Source organism: Brassica napus, chromosome A1 (assembly GCF_020379485.1).
Source record: "Brassica napus cultivar Da-Ae chromosome A1, Da-Ae, whole genome shotgun sequence".
NCBI lineage: Eukaryota > Viridiplantae > Streptophyta > Magnoliopsida > Brassicales > Brassicaceae > Brassica > Brassica napus.
The window spans coordinates 25,426,344-25,444,474 of NC_063434.1; the positions used below are offsets into that span (position 1 = coordinate 25,426,344).

The window sequence follows — 18,131 nt, forward strand, 5'->3', positions numbered from 1 at the left end:
TTATTTAAAATAAAAACATTACCATGTTTTAAATTATTTTATTTTTATTATACTTAAATATAATTAATAAAATATCTATAAATTATTAAAATTAAAATATTTTAAAATTTTGAAAATATTTATAAATTTTATTACATAAAATATTTTTCGTTTTTTAGAACTTGAATGGCTATTTTTTCAAATTAATATAATATATTGTATTAATAAAATATTTTAAATTTATAATTTTTAGTTGTTGTTTAGTATGTATTATAAAATTATTCAATAATTTATTTATAGATATTAATAAGTAATTGGTTACAACTAATACTACAATTATCTATATTTATTTACATATATGAAACACATAAATTATCTTACATCAATGTTAAATGATAAAAAAAAATTGTTTGGGAATTTTATCTTTATGAAAACATTATTTACTTAATTATTAATTAATTAAAATATAGTATTTTATACAAAATAAACAAAATTCATTTTTGTATTGAAAACCTACAAAAGTTGGTTTTTGGCTTTTCTTCACAAATTGGTTGAAATTTTGAAAAACTAGTTTTCCTAAATTTTAGGGAATCTATTTGTTAAAAAACTTGATTGGCAAGTGAAATAGTTTTTACAAAAACAAAAACTAAAAGCTAAAAACTTGATTGGATAAAAAATGGCTTTTACAAAAGTCACAAAAGTTTAATAAAAGCTACCTTTTTGTGACTTTACTCGTGTTGTACTTTCAAAAAAATATCTTTTCACATGTTATTAAACTTGTTTTTTCATCTCTATCTTTTATTGCTGTTTTCTATAAAAAAATTATGTTATAGTCCCACATCATTTATTAGTTTGCATCTCTATCATATATGAATAAAATATGTCGTGCTTCAAAAAAAATACTAATACTATAAAAGAAATTGCATAAAATATTTCAACTGAATTTTGATAATGTTTTAATTTTCCAATTGCCCCCAAAAACATTCCAGTTATATAGTTTGTCTATTATAGTTATTCAAGTCTGATCCATTTGCTCATTTTACAAGATTTTATCGTCTAATAATTTTAATCTAAAGTTCTAAGTTGATTCCTCTTTGTAGGGAAAGAATAAAAGAATATGATTTCGAATGTGGGAATTTGGGTGAGACCAATTCCAAGGATACTCTGTTCTTTCCTCCATAATTTACACAAAAATATAGAAACTCTAATATAGTGTAACTTTTGCTTCAATGGTGTTACTTTATAATAAAGTTACTCTATTATAGAGTAAAATATAGAGAAATGTCACTTTTTTACTTTATTATATACTATACTAGAGTTTCTCTATTTTTGTGTAAATTATAAAGGAAAAAATAGAGTATCATTGGAGATGCCTAGACAGAGATAATTTGGAGGAAGATTAATTTGGAAAAAAAAAAAATCTAACCGTATGAAACTAAATAGGTCGAATTGAGTTTAGAAAAAAAACAAATGGGGCGAATTTGGCAATTATAGATAACATCAGGGGTCAAACTGAAACACTTGAGTGGAGCATTTCTTATCCAAAACCCAACTCTTCCGCTGAAACCCTCCTCCGTCTTCTCCATCTCATTCCTCCAATGGAGTCAATCCTGCACTCGTCTTCGTCTCTAGTATCTCTCGGTCCCAGAATAGACGGCCGAGATTCGTTCATCAACTCTCCCCGCGTGTGCTTCATACCTAGTCTCGGCCGCAGAGGATCAAAGTCCCTTCCTTTGGTCGCCGCCGCGAAGAAGAAGAAAAGCAAGAAAGATGACAATCACAGCTTCTCCGCTAGACCTGACGAAGCCACCGGTCCGTTTCCCGAATCCATTCTTCTCAAAGAGGTTCCCTTTCTCTCTCGATTAGCTCAAAGTTACTGTAATCCTCTGTTTCTGGGCCAACCATTGATGCTGAAAGTTTTGTCCTTTTTTTTTTGTATGAATTGGGTTCTGTAGAAGAAGGTTGATGAGGAAGGTGATCTTCTCCCTGAGTTCGCTGATGATGAAGAAAGTAAGTGACTTTCCTTGTTCTAAAACTATCTGCCTCTTGGACTCTGTTTCTTACTTGTTGTTTGAAAACAGAGGAGCTATACGAGTTTCTTGATCTTCAGCTTCAGAGCGACTTGAATGAAGAAAGAAGTAAGTTCAACTTCTTCTTCTTTAAACCCGGTTTAATCTAATCTCATTGTTTCAACCGGTTTGATAATTTATAACCTATGTTTGTGTAGTGAGACACTATGAGGTGGTTTACTTGATTCATGAGAAACATGCAGAGGAGGTCAAAAGCGTCAATGAGAAAGTTCAAGGTGCACAAAAAGTTTTCTCCTTTGTTCATGTAGGTTCCTTTAGTTATATTTATATTTTTTTTGTTCTTTGATGATATTCAGAGTTTCTGAAGGAGAAGAAGGGGAAAGTGTGGAGGTTTAGTGACTGGGGAATGCGTAGACTGGCCTATAAGATACAGAAGGCGGAGAATGCACATTATATACTGATGAACTTTGAGATGGAAGCGAAACACTTGAACGAGTTCAAAGGGATGTTGGATGGTGATGAGAGGGTGATTAGGCATCTTGTGATGAAACGTGATGAGGCTATTACAGAGGACTGCCCTCCCCCTCCCGAGTTTCACTCGGTTCGTGCAAGTATGGACGAGGATGACGACTTTGATGATGATGACGAGGAAGAGGAGTTTGAAGAAGAGGAAGAAGGGGATGATGTAGAGTATGAAGTAGATGAGGATGGTAATGTTGTTATGGTGGTGTATGAAGATGAAGAAGGGGAAGGGGAAGAAGATGGAGATGATGAACAAGAACAAGGACAAGGACATGGCCAGTCAAATAAAGACTTGAGAGAAAACCGAACAACAGTTAACGTTTGATGAGGTTAGAGAGCTGTTTGTAGATCTTTCAGTGTTTTGGGACATGGGATTTGTATGACAATGTCACTTCATCAAGCGTACCAAATCGAGAATGAGAAACTAAACACTTAAACTTGTTTGAAGCTGTCTCAAGAAACATAAAAGAGCGAAACAACAAAATCCATTAGAAACTCTCATAAGCACATTACCATTAGATGATTATATGCTTTATTCTCGGTTTGAGGTTAGAATTAGCGTTTAGAAGGCCTAAACGTCATTAGCGGTAACAGATCCTTGCTCATTGTGTTCCTTAACAACCCTCTTGACTCTTGGATACGTTTTTTTATGAAATGTGAAATTTATTGATCAACTTGTAAAAGAATTATATGTACAAAAAATTGGCTCCTATAATAACTCTAATGCTAATGAACTGCAAAATCCAAAGTTCAATGGGCACTGAACCATCTACACATCAGTCCTTGGAGCTTTGGCTTGAAATGGTAGTTTAGAGATGTGATTCTGTTTCTCACAGTTTTGTCGATCACCCTATAGCAACCTGATCCACCGACTTCACACTACCATTGTGCCTCGCGATTATTACGCTCCCTCCAAATGAAATATATTGTGACCTGTAGTACCAGCCTCAAAAGGATGAAAGTGTGATTATCATAGCTTCCTGTCAACAAGCGTGCTATAGTGATGTTCCAGTCCGGGTCAGGGTCTATGCCAAAAAGGTTCCCCACCACTTTTAGCCAGAGAGTGAATGTAAATGGACATGCAAAGAATAGGTGATCATGGGTCTCACCCGGCTCACCACAGTAGATACAGACCTGCGGTTGGCTCCATTGACGCGTTCTGTGACCTGTTGCAAGCCTGTCCTTCACAGCCAGCCAAGTAATAAAACTGTAACGAGGAACACCCTGAGGAAACCAAACTAATTTGTGCCATTGAACCTCAGCCTGACTTGGATACATTGCCCACCAATATAACATTTCTTTAATTAATTTTGGGTATTTTAAACCTATGAAAAAGTTCATGCTAATCTTTAAATGGAGCTGCGGTCATTCTAATGAAGTATAAAACATAGTTCCATATTTGCGTAACCACGAGTGATTAGTATTATTTTTGTAACTCAGGTCGTTTAACTTTCCAATTTTTTTTTCTTTATAATATTTTTTGTCACTTAAAAAACGTTTAATTAAATCAAAACTATGATGAATATAAACTGGAAACTGCATAATCTTATTCGCTTTTATTGATTTTTCTTTTTAATTTTGCCTCTAAATTTTTGCAACGTTTATAGCAAAAAAAAAATACTAGACAAAAGTTTTGATGATGTCAGTAGTCATATCGGCAATATCATGAACGGCTTTGTTACGTTGGCTCACCGGTAATGGAGAACTTCCGGCGAACTGGTTCTCACAATCACCTGACGCCCTCACAACGTCTTGCAAGTTAGCTATCGCAGCAGAGTACTTCTTAGCCTGTAGATTAGCCAAAGCCCCCGGCAAATACCTACCAGTAGACGCACCGTAATCCTGATCAACGCAAGTTCCGTACTTCTCAAAAGCTGTGCGATCTCCTCCAGTGCGCCGTAACTCGGAGATGAGATAAGTTAACGTATCGTTCGTTTTCTTTGTCGTCGCATCGATAGAGATCGACGCAAGCCCTAATGCATGAAAAGTAAATCAAATTTAAAACATATAAGTATGCACGAGGGAATAGCAGACGATGACAAAGTTCATGTGATCATATGTCAAATATCATAACCATCTAGTCAGATATGTTTACAGAAAATATTATTATTAATCAAGTTATTATGTCACAATGATTTATGATCTTACCTTGGAGATCTGAAGTTTTGCTTCTAGGATCAAGATTGAGAGTAGAGACGCATAGGGGTTGATAACGGTTTCTTTTGCAGAGTTGTTGTATAAGATTTGGTTGAGACAAGGCTATTTGGATTTGGATGAACAAGAAAATTGAGAATAATTTCATAAACTTATTCATTTTGTTATACTGAGAGCTACAAAAAGAAAAGAAAGTTGGTGAATCGTTTCTGATTTGTGAGATTGCCCTTTTATTGAGTAAAAAGTTCTTTGGTTGTTGAACAAATAAAAAAGTTTCCTAAGTTTTCAAAATGTGTATAAAATAGATATGGACATAAATTTAATAAGAGTTACTAAGACAAATACCAACAGATTCTCCTTGTTTAATTTACTGATTTACTGTGATTTAATTTCAAATAAATTAGGCAACAACCTTTACTTCTCTCGGTCAAATATCAGTAGAAGCCAATTGACCTCTTTCGATCAAAGAACAGTATAAGACAATTAACCTCTCACTTGACCGGAAAAAAAACACGACCATTTTCGTATACTAGCTAAGCCTTTATCGTCTTTCTTGTTGTTCTTGCTGTTCTTGATTTGTTGAAGGGTTTATATGTTATATCGTCTTTTTTCAAAATTTCTTTTTGTAATTCTTTTTTAAGTTTTTATTTTCAAATTTTAAATTTTTAATATTTATTTTTAGGCATATTTAGCTGAATATACAAATTTCTTGTGGTAATTGCAGATCTATGTATTATTTTTAAATATTTGCATAACCATGTAACAATTGTGCTGTGCTGCCTAGGCCTGGGCATTCGGGGTCCCAATCGGTTTTCGGTTTAGTCCAATCGGGTTTTGGTTTTTCGGGTTTATCAAAATCAGCCCCATTCGGATTATATGAAAATTCGGTTCGAGACCGGTTCGGGTTCTATCGGGTTCGGGTCGGGTTTAGTAAATCTTTAAAGAACCGGTACAACCCGCTGTACTTTCGGGTTCGGGTTCCAATCGGTTCTTCAGTTTAAATGTACTTGATTTATATCTACTTTGTAACCAAAAAGTAAGTAAAATTGGTTATTTGGTTTTAAAATACTTGATTTGTACATATTTTGTAATCAAAACATAAATAAATTCGGTTCAAAAAAAGAAAGAAACTTCAAATGTGATCATTCAAAATCAAGTAAAAGGTAAACATAGTTATTGATCGAAAGAAAACCAAATAAATGAAAAAATAAAACGAAAACCAAGTTCTCATGAAATGAAAAACATTATGAAATGAAAACAAAATCCAAATCTAAAAACTTCAACCTTCAACCGCCACATTCAATCATCAATCTTCATATAATAGATAATTATTTTAAATGTTCAATATATTTTTAATACATATTAGGAATTGAGATCATGTTTGGTACAAGTTATTTTTGGAAATTTTGAATGTTTCGGGTTCTATCGGGTATCCATTTAGGTTCGGGTTCGGTTCGGATAATACTCATAACCCAAAATACCATAAAACAAGATCCATTCGGTATTTATGTCGGGTTCGGATCGGTTCGGATTCATTTTTATCGGGTCGGGTTCGGTTCGGGTTTTCGGGTTCGGTTTATTTTCCCAGCCCTAGTGCTGCCAATATTCTCCTCGAACTGAGACGAAAATGTTTACCTGTTACCGGGGTTGAAGAACAAAATGTATTTTGATTGCAAGTGGAGAGGAAGATCAATATATGTAGAAAACCGGTTATAATTTGACATAGTTGACGTACATACATATTGAAACCGGATTTAGGAGCAATAATTTATTGCGATCCTATATTAGACACATATGTTGCATGAAGCTCATATTGGAATCAGTAACCGGTTATAAATTCTATAAAACCGAAACATCAGATCTATAACCGATTATAAATTCTATAAATTTTAGACACAACTATAGAATGAGTTTAACTTTTTAGAACGAGACGATCTTTTAACATATAAAATGTATCTAAGCGCTTTGGGTTTTTGCAGGAAAGAAAAATAGTAGTTGAACATTCTTGATTCTTTGCATTATTATCACACTCTCTCTCTCTCTCTCTCTCGTTCTCTCCTTAGTTCTTTGCATTTGTGATAATTAACAGTGTGTTCAGCTCACGTGTAACGTGTAACAGGTCGTATATTAGGAGCAACCGGTTATAATTTGACATAGTTGGCATACATAAATATTGAAACCGGATTTAGGAGCAATAATTTATTGCGATCCTATATTAGACACATATGTTGCATGAAGTTCATATTGGAATCAGTAACCGGTTATAAATTCTATAAAACCGAAACATCAGACCTATAACCGGTTATAAATTCTATAAACTTTAGACACAACTAGAGAATGAGTTTAACTTTTTAGAACGAGATGATCTTTTAACATATAAAATGTATCTAAGCGCTTTGGGTTTTTGCAGGAAAGAAAAATAGTAGTTGAACATTCTTGATTCTTTGCATTATTATCACACTCTCTCTCTCTCTCTTTCTCTCCTCAGTTCTTTGCATTTGTGGTAATTAACAGTGTGTTCAGCTCACGTGTAACGTGTAACAGGTCATATATTAGGGGCAGCCGGTTATAATTTGACATAGTTGGCGTACATACATATTGAAACCGGATTTAGGAGCAATAATTTATTGCGATCCTATATTAGACACATATGTTGCATGAAGTTCATATTGGAATCAGTAACCGGTTATAAATTCTATAAAACCGAAACATCAGATCTATAACCGGTTATAAATTCTATAAATTTTAGACACAACTAGAGAATGAGTTTAACTTTTTAAAACGAGACGATCTTTTAACATATAAAATATATCTAAGCGCTTTGGATTTTTGCAGGAAAGAAAAATAGTAGTTGAGCATTCTTGATTCTTTGCATTATTATCACACTCTCTCTCTCTCTCTCTTTCTCTCTTCAGTTCTTTGCATTTGTGGTAATAAACAGTGTGTTCAACTCACGTGTAACGTGTAACAGGTCGTATATTAGGGGCACGCTTGGTATTACCACAATTTATACAGTACCATTACCTGTTAGCTAATTTATATCCCTTTATTTGTTATCTAGTGCAAATTCCCTATTTTTTATTTTATAAAATTTTAAATCTCAATCTCAAATCTCCAACCCTTAACTCTAAACCTTAAGTTTTGAATTAGTTAACCCTATGAATATATTGTATATTTACCTCTTTAATGAAATATTTTGGTCATTTTGATCCTTAAAATCTATATTTGTGACATAAACGTTGTTAGTGATATCCTATGGTATTTTTCTTACATAAAATATCATTAGTAATTAATGAAAATACTATATTTTCATCAAAATTAATTATGGAAAACAATATTATACTACTACATATATTTCCAAACAACACAATAACCAATCTTATTATAACAGTATTACAATTTGGATATAACATTTAGTCATATGTTATATTACATAAAATATCTTCAGTAATTAATGAAAATACTATAATTTCACTAAAATTAATCATAGAAAACAATATTATACTACTAGATATATTTTCAAACACAATAATTAATCTGATTTCTCCTTCCATTTCAAACAGTCAAAGGGATCCGTAACCCACCTTTACCCAAGGGTCATATGACATTCCCCTTCTAGATTTACCTCTGACGGAGCTCACAATCTTGTGTCCAAAACATTAGGTCCCACCTTTTTATTAACTTTGTATTAATCTTTTCAAATTTCTTAATAAATCAAATTATTGATTAAAACACTCAAATGATTTATGAAAATTATAAAATAAGTAAACTATTTTTTGCAGGTTTAGATATTACAAAATAGTATAATTTAGTATAAAATCAATTAAAATTAATGGACTATTTTATTTATATTTTCATGGACAGAAAATAACATTCATATAAATTTAAATAAGATTTCATATTAAATTTGATATTTTGTGTAAAGAAAATGCTAGAGTCGATAAATTGACACCAAATAAGTTTTATAAAAATTATCAAAATATATATCACAAAATTAACCAAATAAATTATAAAAATTTATTAAAACACTACAAGAAAACACAAGTTTTACGAGGGCAGTTTTCCTCGCTAATTCGTCGTAAAAGCAGTGTTACGACGAATTAGCGAGGAAACCCGTTTCGTCGTTATACGTTTGTCGTAACGCATATATCCTCGCTAATTCGTCGTAAGTTAGCGAGGAAATAATTTCGTCGTAAAAGCGAAGGAGGATATTTCGTCGTAAAGACCACGTAAAGATTCCTCGTAAGGACGTCGCTAATTTTCCTCGTAAAGACCACGTAAAGATTCCTCGTAAGGACGTCGCTAAGTTTCCTCGTAATTACCACGAAAAACTTTCCTCGTAAAACCCACGTAAATAAATACTCGTAAAATTAACGTAAATACCTTGAAAGATTTCCACGTAAAGAAAACGTAAAAACCTTGATAGATTTCCACGTTATTTCCTTGTAAATGTTTCCTCGTAAAAACCACGTTAAGCTTCCACGTAAAGAAGCCGCAAAATTAGCTACGAATTTACTTCGTTTCATTATTTTATAGAAATATAAAAAATTATAATTATAAATATAATTTAAATTATTTAAATTATTAATAAAATTAAAATTCTAAAAAAATCAAAACCAAAATATTTTATATATAAATAAGTTTTGAATTCATAATACAAGGACCGAAATTAAAAAGAACTTGGGTGGTCGTTAATTAATCGCCTCGTAGAATTCATCACTCCTCGCCTGAACATCCGCCTCGGCATGTGAGTCGTCGGTCGGTGACTGGCCTGGGATAGGATTTTGTTGTCGCATGGTCCTCAACAAAGTCGCCCATTCCGGATTTGTGGCCGCTACAACGTCCAAGAAGCCCTCGAGTCCACCCATACGAGATCGCAGCTGAGTAGAATCTCTACGCAGCTGAGTAGACTCTCTACGCAGCTCTTCGGACTCCCTACGCAGCTGAGAGACTTCATCATCCCGTCGCTGAACATAAGACGATGTCGCTCTCGGAACATCGTTGACGGAACCAATCCCCAACGTCCGTCCCTTTTTTTTAGGGACAACCTTAAAAACAAAAAATAAATTTTGTTAGTAAAAATTTAAAGTTAAATTAAATGAATATTTAAAAAAATTAAAATTTTAGAAAATTTACCTCCTCGTAAAGCTTATCCACTTCAGGTGTGGATAAGGTGACGGGTAATCCATCGGTGGACTGTTGGGTCAGCTGGGTCTGGCGTTCTTCAACCCGAGCAGCCAAATCGTTGTAGATTTGCTCGGACTTGCCATCTATAAATCGGCCCGCCTTGTTCTTGTGGGTCCTCTCGTAAAGTTGCATAAGAGACGGGCATTCTCCCGTCTCTTTGGCCTAAAAAAACATTTAAGAAAGTTGTTAATTAGAATATGTATAAAAATATACTAAAAATTTAATATAATTAAATTTTTAATTACCATTTCCAAACGGACACCAGCGTGGGGTTTTTGGCCCGTAGTGTGAAGCATCGGCCCGTTCCCGTGCTCATCGACTGTGTTACGGGAGTTAGAGCAAGACTGGGCGATTCTAATGGAATCAGGAAGACGCCAATATCGGATGAGGCCATCCCAGACATCCGTGGTGAGCTCAGCGGGTTTGCCACGCTCATACCCCTTCACGATCCAGTCACCCTTCCAGTTGGAGACCGTGTCCAACAAGCGAACTTTCGCCTTCGCTTCAAACTTCTTCCTCACCCTCTCAGTGATCCCGAAGGCCCAATTATATTTTTGCTGTTGGAAAAAATAATTTATAATTAGTTTTTCAGAAAAAAAAATATATATAAATAATTAAAAAATTTAAAGATATATATTTAATTAATAGAACTTACAGCGTAAATTTTGAACCACGTCTTTCTGACGTAGTGGGGCGTCATTTTCCAGTTCGGATGTGCCATGGAGAAGTAACCTTTTATCGTGTCGGTTACGTCCGATGCAAGACATCCGTCAATCCCCCACCTGAAAAATACAAATTTAAAATATAAATTATTTTTTAAAGTTATAAAATAATTTAAAAAGAATAAAAAAATAATGAAACATACCATAAAGTTCCGTCCGGTCGGTCGGGGTCGATGACTGGTAAACCTTCTCTGCCTGGCAGACGGAGAATGTCCTCTACGGTGTACTGCGAGTAAGGAGCACTCGGAGGCACCATCAAATCGGGATGAATCTCGGCCGCGGGCATCGGAGGTGCCGGCATCGTAGGAGGCACAAGAGGAGGAGGCATCTGGGGAGCACTAGAAGAAGGAGATCCAATGACTCTCTGAGTGTACTGAGTCTCGGGGACAGTCATCACTAGAAATATCATCATTTTCATTAAACTCGTCTTCTACAGCTTCGTCTGTGGCATCATCGGTAAGATCTTCGTATTCGTGATTATGCGGATCAATGAGAAGGATGTCATCAACTTCTTGTTCAGGTTCCTCGACTTCATTTATCTGTTCTTCTTGCAATGGTGGTTCTTCTCCACTGATGATTCGTCCTCGAGGTGTAACTTTGATCACTGCTAACCAATTTATACCCGAATCTCTCATCCGAGGGTATGGAAGGAAGCTAACTTGGTCTGCTTGTGAAGCTAAGATGAAAGGCTCGAATTTTATATTCCAAAAACAATTAAACACATTGTTAGTCGTATATTATTTTGCAAACTAGACCGTTATAAAATTATTGTGATATAAAACACTACGAACCTGCAAGTGCTTCATGTACGTTTGTTGGAAGTAGCTCCGCAAATGCAAAGGGCAGTAGTCGTTGCATAAAGACATGACAATCATGACTCTTCATCCCAGAGAACTTTTGACCCTTTTCAACACATCTAGAGAGATTTGAAACATACCCATCGGGGAACTTCACTTCTGATGCCACCCAGTTGAACAACACTGACTTTTTTTCTGAAGACAGTCTGAATATCGGAACGGGAACTTGTCCATTGCTTTTAATATGTAACTCGCTTCTTGAGCAAATATCCGGCAAGTCCAACCTCGATTTTATGTTGTCTTTTGTTTTCCCTGGGACATTCAATATTGTATTCATGATGTTCTCAAAGAAATTTTTCTCTATATGCATCACATCGAGGTTGTGGCGCAGAAGAAGATCCTTCCAATATGGCAACTCCCAAAATATACTCTTCTTGTGCCAGTTGTGATGAACACCGTAAGAATCAGGCATATTACGAGGGACATGCCAATTACCACCCCAACGAACTGTTTCGTTAGCTCCGTAGTAGTCGATTTGTGCTTCAATTTGTTCTCCAGTTAGATATGGTGGAGAAGTGTCTCTCACAACCCTTTTGTGCCTAAACAAATTCTTGTTTCTTCGGTAAGGATGGCCAATGGGAAGAAATCGACGATGACAATCAAACCAACTTGTCTTCCTACCATTCTTCAGTTGAAACGCATCTGTCGTTCCATTACAATATGGACAAGCTAATCTCCCATGTGTAGTCCATCCAGACAACATCCCATATGCAGGAAAGTCACTTATGGTCCACAAAAGCATAGCTCGCATCGTAAAATTCGTCTTCGTTGAACAATCATACGTCCTCACCCCTGTTGACCACAAATCCTTCAACTCTTTTATCAGTGGTTGTAGGAAAACATCCAGGGACCTTTTTGGATGGTTCGGACCAGGTATCAATATCGTCAAGAATAGCAACTCCCGTTGCATGCACATCTCCGGTGGCAGGTTGTATGGCGTAAGAAAGACTGGCCACAATGAATATTGTCTCCCTGACATTCCGAACGGACTAAATCCATCTGTGCATAATCCGAGATACACATTCCGGCTATTGCTAGCAAAATCCGGATGTACTTTGTTGAAATGTTTCCAGGCTCTTGCATCTGATGGATGAGTCATCTCACCATCCGTCTGAGTATGCTCGGCATGCCATCTCATCTTTGCAGCAGTCTGCTCTGATTGATACAATCTTTTCAATCTGTCTGTAATTGGTAGGTACCACATCCTTTGGTACGGTACCCTATTACGTCCCCGTCCTTGCGGCTTGAATCGTGGCTTCTTGCAGAATCGACATACTTCTAGCTTCTCATCATCTCCCCAATAGATCATGCAGTTGTCGATGCAGACATCTATCATCTCCGAAGGCAACCCAAGACTATAAACTAATTTCTGAATCTCATAATAAGAATCAGCAGACACATTGTCTTCCGGCAAATACTCTTTAAACAAGTCCGCCCATTCGTTCATGCAACTTTCAGGTAGATTGTGATCAGTTTTAATATTCATCATTCTAGCAGCCAACGACAATTTAGAGAGATCTTCTCTACAACCACTGTAAAGTGGTTGATTCGCCGCGTTTAACATTCCGTAAAACTTTTTTGCATCTATATTAGGTTCTTCATCTTCATCATGAGCTACGAATGCATCAGCTACCATATCATGAACCCTATCATAATCTACCATCTCCTCCTGATGGTAACTATGTTCATTATGCAAATGATGATTAAACGGTTCTTCCTGAAAATTGCTATTACTACTACTAGCTTCATTCTGATCATAATTATAACCTTCCCCATGTTGAAACCAGATATAGTAATTTGGCGTGAAACCTCTATTTATTAAATGCTTCCAAACATTTTCACGGTTTGCCAATTTCGAATTGTTGCATTTCCGACAAGGACAGAACATCTTACCACTTTCTTGGGCGAGCGGTGTTGAATCTGCTTGGTGCATAAATGTCTCCAGCCCCGCAAGGTATTCTTTCGTCACTCTCCTGTTAGCATCTCTATGCATATACATCCAATTCCGCAACTCGTAAATAGTCCCAGAGCTAGCCATTTTTTTTTCTTTCACGTTTTTTGTTGTTGGTATGTTTAAAATGATGTTCCAACATCCATATTTATAGAAAATTTCGAATCTGGTAGTTGTAATTTTACTATGAAATTACGACGAAAATTAATTGTATGGCCAAAAAAAACGTGAGCCACCTACCAAGTTGGTGGATTCAAAATTTCCTCGTTAAGTACACGTAAAATATTTCGTCGTAAAGCACTCGCGAAATTTACGTGGCTTTTACGAGGAAAAACTATTTCCTCGTAAAAGCCACGTTAATTTACATCGTCTTTACGACGAATATTTTTTGTCGTTAGCTTACGACGAAATAACGATGCTTTTCTTTCTCAACGTACTTTCCTCGCAAAATCAACGTTTTTTTACGAGGATTATTTTTCCTCGTTAAACTTCCTCGTTAAAATTATGTTTTCTTGTAGTGAAAATTCATAACTGAAAGAGTTAATTAGAAATACAATAAAATAATATATTAATAATTTTAATATTTAATTAAATTAAAAAAATTATTTATATATTTTAAAAATACAGTAAATAAAATTTTTAATTTTATTAATTATATTAATTAAAAAAATATTCTTGCGCTTTAAAGCGGATCATAATCCAGTTCATTCTTAAATTATTTTCATCTTCGTTCCTATTGTTTTTTAATGGTTACCGGTTATAAAATAATGGAAAAACATATCTTAATCTCTTTTATTGTATACATTATTCGTTTTTCTTTCGAATTTTCGCACCATTGCTCGCAAAAAGGAAAAAAAAAAACTAAATTTACCATCTAATTGACAAAAGTTTTGATGATGCATGTCAGCAGTCATATTGGCGATATAATGAACACCTTTGTTATGTTGCCGGTTTCCGGACAATATCCGGCGAACTGGTCCTCACAAATACCGGCGCAGGCACAACTTCTTTCATGTGAGACATCGCCATAAAATACTTCTTAGCCTTTAAACACCCAAAGCTGCCGGTAAAAACCTATCAATAGCCGCGTCGTACTCCTTCATGCAAGTTCCGTAAATCTCGTATTCTTCACGACCTACAAGGTTCTTATAAACGGAGATGAGGTAATTTAACGTCTCATTCGTTTTCTTTGTGGTAGCATCGATGAGATTGACGCAAGGCCTTTCCATGAAATGTATTAAAAACAAATGGTCTGTTTAATATATGGAGTTTGTTGACAGGAAGGACTAGTTAAACAACGATAATATGTTGGTCTTGGTCTCTTTTCGTCAACGAAGAGGTTATATATATTTTCTCATAGGGGTCTTTGACCGAAAAAGCTAGTTAATTATATTTGGAGTTTTATGGTCTCTTTTCCTCATGGTCTCTTTGATATATGGAGTTTGTTGACAGAAAAGGTTGGTCATAGTCTCTTTTCGTCAACGAAGAGGTTATATATATTTCTTCATAGGGGTCTTTGACCGAAAAGGCTAGTTAATTGTATTTGAAACTTAATTGCATCGATGATTTACTGTGATTAAGTTTCAAATACAATTAACTAGCCTTTTCGGTCAAAGACCTCTATGAGGAAATATATATAACATCTTCGTGTTGACGAAAAGAGACCAGTCTTTCCTGTCAACAAACTCCATATATTAAAGAGAAATTTCATGATCAGTTTTTGTTGTCTTTATTTATATACTTGATTATGTTTGACTTGATAAACAAATGTCTTGCTGTTCCTTACAAAAAAAATATATGACTAGATGTCCCTTAAGCCAAAAAAACATACTCCTTCCATATACAAAACTAAAATTTTTTAGAATTTATTATTGTTCCATAAAAATAGATTTTTTATAGTTTAAGGTATTTTTGTATACTTTTGAAAAATATTAATGGTGAATATTTGAATTGATTAAATTTTATTGGTGAATAGTTATTGGAAAATGTATTAAAAGATAAATTGTAAATTAAATTGTAAATATTTATTATATTTTTAATAAACGTTGAAAACTCTAGATACGGAGGAATTATAAGACATTTGACATAAATGTTCATACATGTTGTTGTTACATGCACATATGACCAGAAGTCCATAGCAATCTCGAAAAACGTGGTTAATAAGACTAACCAGATACTGTAATTAATTGTAGGTTGAAACGTCATGAATTTACATTAAATTAATAGATTTTTTTTTTGGCAACACATTAAATTAATAGATTAAGTGTATCGAAGTCCCCAAAATAAAAAAACGTTTCGGCGTAATAATAACTTTTCACGCCTAGATACACATAAATATGTACACGCCTAGAAATATATCCTGATACATCTTTTAGTTTTAAACGTTTTAAGAGAGAAAATGATGAAGACGATGATGATGATGGCAATGATGATGGGAGTTGCGATGGGAGATATTGTAGATAAGACATGCAAACAGACACCTGACTACAGTCTTTGTCTCTCTCTCCTTCGCTCCGATCCACGTAGTTCCTCCGCCGACACCGTCGGCCTTGGTCTCATTCTCGTCGACAAGATCAAGGTCTCTCTCTTACATGAACTAATTTTTGACATCAGATAATATATTCGAATATAAGGTGGTTGATTTTGTAACATTTAAAGTTAAACGTACGTGTGATTGTTACAAAACAATAAAAAAATTCCTTCGAGGTTCATATTATGTAAAGACTTCATCTGTTCAATGTAGGCTCTAGGGACTGAAACTCTTGGGCAGATCAACATGGCGTACAAAACAAAACCCATGCTCAAAAAACCACTGGATGAATGTAATCTGAGATACAAGACGATCGTAGACGTTGACGTCCACACAGCCATTATAGCTATCAGAGGAAACCCTAAGTTTGCGGAGGGTGCAATTGTTGACGCCGGCGTTGAAGCCTCCGTCTGCGAAGGAGGGTTTCCCAAAGGCCAATCTCCAATAACCGGTTTGACCCAGAAAATGAACAAGATCTGCGATGTAACCAGAGCCATCGTCCGCATGTTGCTCTGAATAATAATGTTTCTTGTAACTGTTACCTTATTGAAATTAAGCTGATATAAAACCATCGATCCATACCTATTTAAACCGGATGAGTAGAGTTAATTTTAAGTTATATTAAGCCGGTTGTACCTTTCGTAAATGATTGAACCGGTTATCAAATACGGGCAAAAATGGGCACGAACTTTCTGGAACCTAATCACGGGATATACCAATATTCACGAGCCAGATAACGACTGACGAGAGAAAGCCCCATAATATATATTTTTTTCTCTCATACAAGTACATAAAACAAATGTATTTTGAAATTATATGGTCGACGTCGGGATAGTGTAGATTATGTATAATGGTATTTTTGTCCCATATGGACCGACTCACATAGGAGCTATTCACCAAGACCACACATAGCATCTTTCCCTTTGTTTTTGTGCCAACAAGCCAAAAGGATAAAGTGTTGCGAACAAAAAGTAAAGAGCAGACACATATCCATGTTTACATATTAGACAATTAGGTAGTGCTCATCAATCAATACACATACACTAGAACTCAAAATGAAGTTTAAAAAAAAAATGAATTTTGTATTTGAAAAATGAAGTTTATACTCGAAAATACTCAGAGCTGCTTGTATATGATTTTTCTATTAAAAATCGTTGTTGATCACGAAGCTTCGTCACATATGGAATTATAAATATGTATACCTAATTAATAATCATTAGTCTTTTTTATAAGAAAAATCATTAATCTATCTAAAGTTAAAACATGTCTTGGTGAATAAAAGAACATAAGTTTAGTAACATAAAAAACCATATAAGTCTACAAACAGCTAGCTAAAAGCACTCACAACAACACACACCTCCTATTCTATTTGCACATCAACTTTCTTCTTACACAACTCGGACAATGAAAAACTCCTCCGCCGTCACATCACCACTGTCTCTCTCCCTCTTCCTCCTCTTCCTCCTACCGTTTCTAGCTCAATCCTCCGATGATCTGATCGACACGATCTGCAAAGCGACACCATTCTTTGACCTCTGTGAAGCTTCTCTCCGCCCTCTCTCTCCCTCACCTCCCGATACCAAGTCTATAGCTTCCGCAATGGCCAACGTTGTGCTCGGAAACATGACCGATACCTTAGGATATATTCAATCACTCATCAGACATTCTCAAGATCCGGCCGCGGAACGAGCGCTGGCTCAGTGCGCCGAGGTGTACCGGCCGGTGGTCCGGTTCAACATTCCTCAGGCCATCGAAGCAATGGGGCGAGGGGAGTTCGGATTCGCGATGTATGTCCTCGGAGACGCCCAGAAACAGTCTGATTCTTGTCAGAAATGGATCAATAGTGCCGGCGCCGACGATGAAAGCTCGGTACCTCTTACGGCTAGAAACAAGCTGGTTAAGAATCTTTGTGACGTGGCGATATCTGTGATTAAGTCTCTAATGAATGGTCGTTAAGAATCTTTGTGTCTGTTGAAAATAATAATCATATATATACATATATTTGTAAACATTGACACGAGCTAATTTTCTATTACAAGTTCGGAAGAATCCTGCTGGAATAATGATATTAACTACTTGGAAAAGGAAAGGAAAAAGTAAGAGAAGTACTCATCGACAAAATGACATATGCAGTTTTTGGATGGAAAGCAACAAATGTAATCCAATGTGTTTGACGATGGTTTAGTATGAATATGGTTT

At 35.3% G+C, this 18,131-nt stretch overlaps 5 protein-coding genes across 5 annotated transcripts; 3 read left to right on the plus strand and 2 right to left on the minus strand.

Moving 5' to 3' along the window:
• Positions 1-1,506: 1,506 nt before the first annotated feature.
• Positions 1,507-2,971, plus strand: LOC106437134 (nucleolar transcription factor 1). Its single transcript, XM_013878060.2, has 5 exons — positions 1,507-1,823; positions 1,935-1,989; positions 2,061-2,117; positions 2,207-2,284; positions 2,366-2,971. The coding sequence occupies exons 1-5, from the start codon at positions 1,578-1,580 to the stop codon at positions 2,854-2,856; spliced, it is 927 nt and encodes a 308-aa protein (XP_013733514.1). The 5' UTR covers positions 1,507-1,577; the 3' UTR covers positions 2,857-2,971.
• Positions 2,972-4,038: 1,067 nt separating this feature from the next.
• Positions 4,039-8,627, minus strand: LOC106437133 (pectinesterase inhibitor). Its single transcript, XM_013878059.3, has 2 exons — positions 4,680-8,627; positions 4,039-4,504 (listed from the first exon to the last, which is right to left on the minus strand). Exons 1-2 carry the CDS (start codon positions 4,843-4,845, stop codon positions 4,152-4,154), a joined length of 519 nt encoding a protein of 172 aa, XP_013733513.1. The 5' UTR covers positions 4,846-8,627; the 3' UTR covers positions 4,039-4,151.
• On the minus strand, positions 6,972-11,008 carry LOC125578299 (cyclin-dependent kinase 12-like). The gene is made up of 3 exons (XM_048740730.1): positions 10,738-11,008; positions 10,558-10,654; positions 6,972-6,977 (listed from the first exon to the last, which is right to left on the minus strand). Exons 1-3 carry the CDS (start codon positions 11,004-11,006, stop codon positions 6,972-6,974), a joined length of 372 nt encoding a protein of 123 aa, XP_048596687.1. The 5' UTR covers positions 11,007-11,008.
• Positions 11,009-15,732: 4,724 nt separating this feature from the next.
• On the plus strand, positions 15,733-16,523 carry LOC106400032 (cell wall / vacuolar inhibitor of fructosidase 1). The gene is made up of 2 exons (XM_013840449.3): positions 15,733-15,980; positions 16,146-16,523. Exons 1-2 carry the CDS (start codon positions 15,801-15,803, stop codon positions 16,446-16,448), a joined length of 483 nt encoding a protein of 160 aa, XP_013695903.2. The 5' UTR covers positions 15,733-15,800; the 3' UTR covers positions 16,449-16,523.
• A 502-nt stretch (positions 16,524-17,025) lies between these two features.
• Positions 17,026-17,943, plus strand: LOC111199457 (cell wall / vacuolar inhibitor of fructosidase 1). Its single transcript, XM_022689544.2, has one exon. The coding sequence runs from the start codon at positions 17,337-17,339 to the stop codon at positions 17,886-17,888; it is 552 nt and encodes a 183-aa protein (XP_022545265.1). The 5' UTR covers positions 17,026-17,336; the 3' UTR covers positions 17,889-17,943.
• The last annotated feature ends 188 nt before the right edge of the window (positions 17,944-18,131 follow it).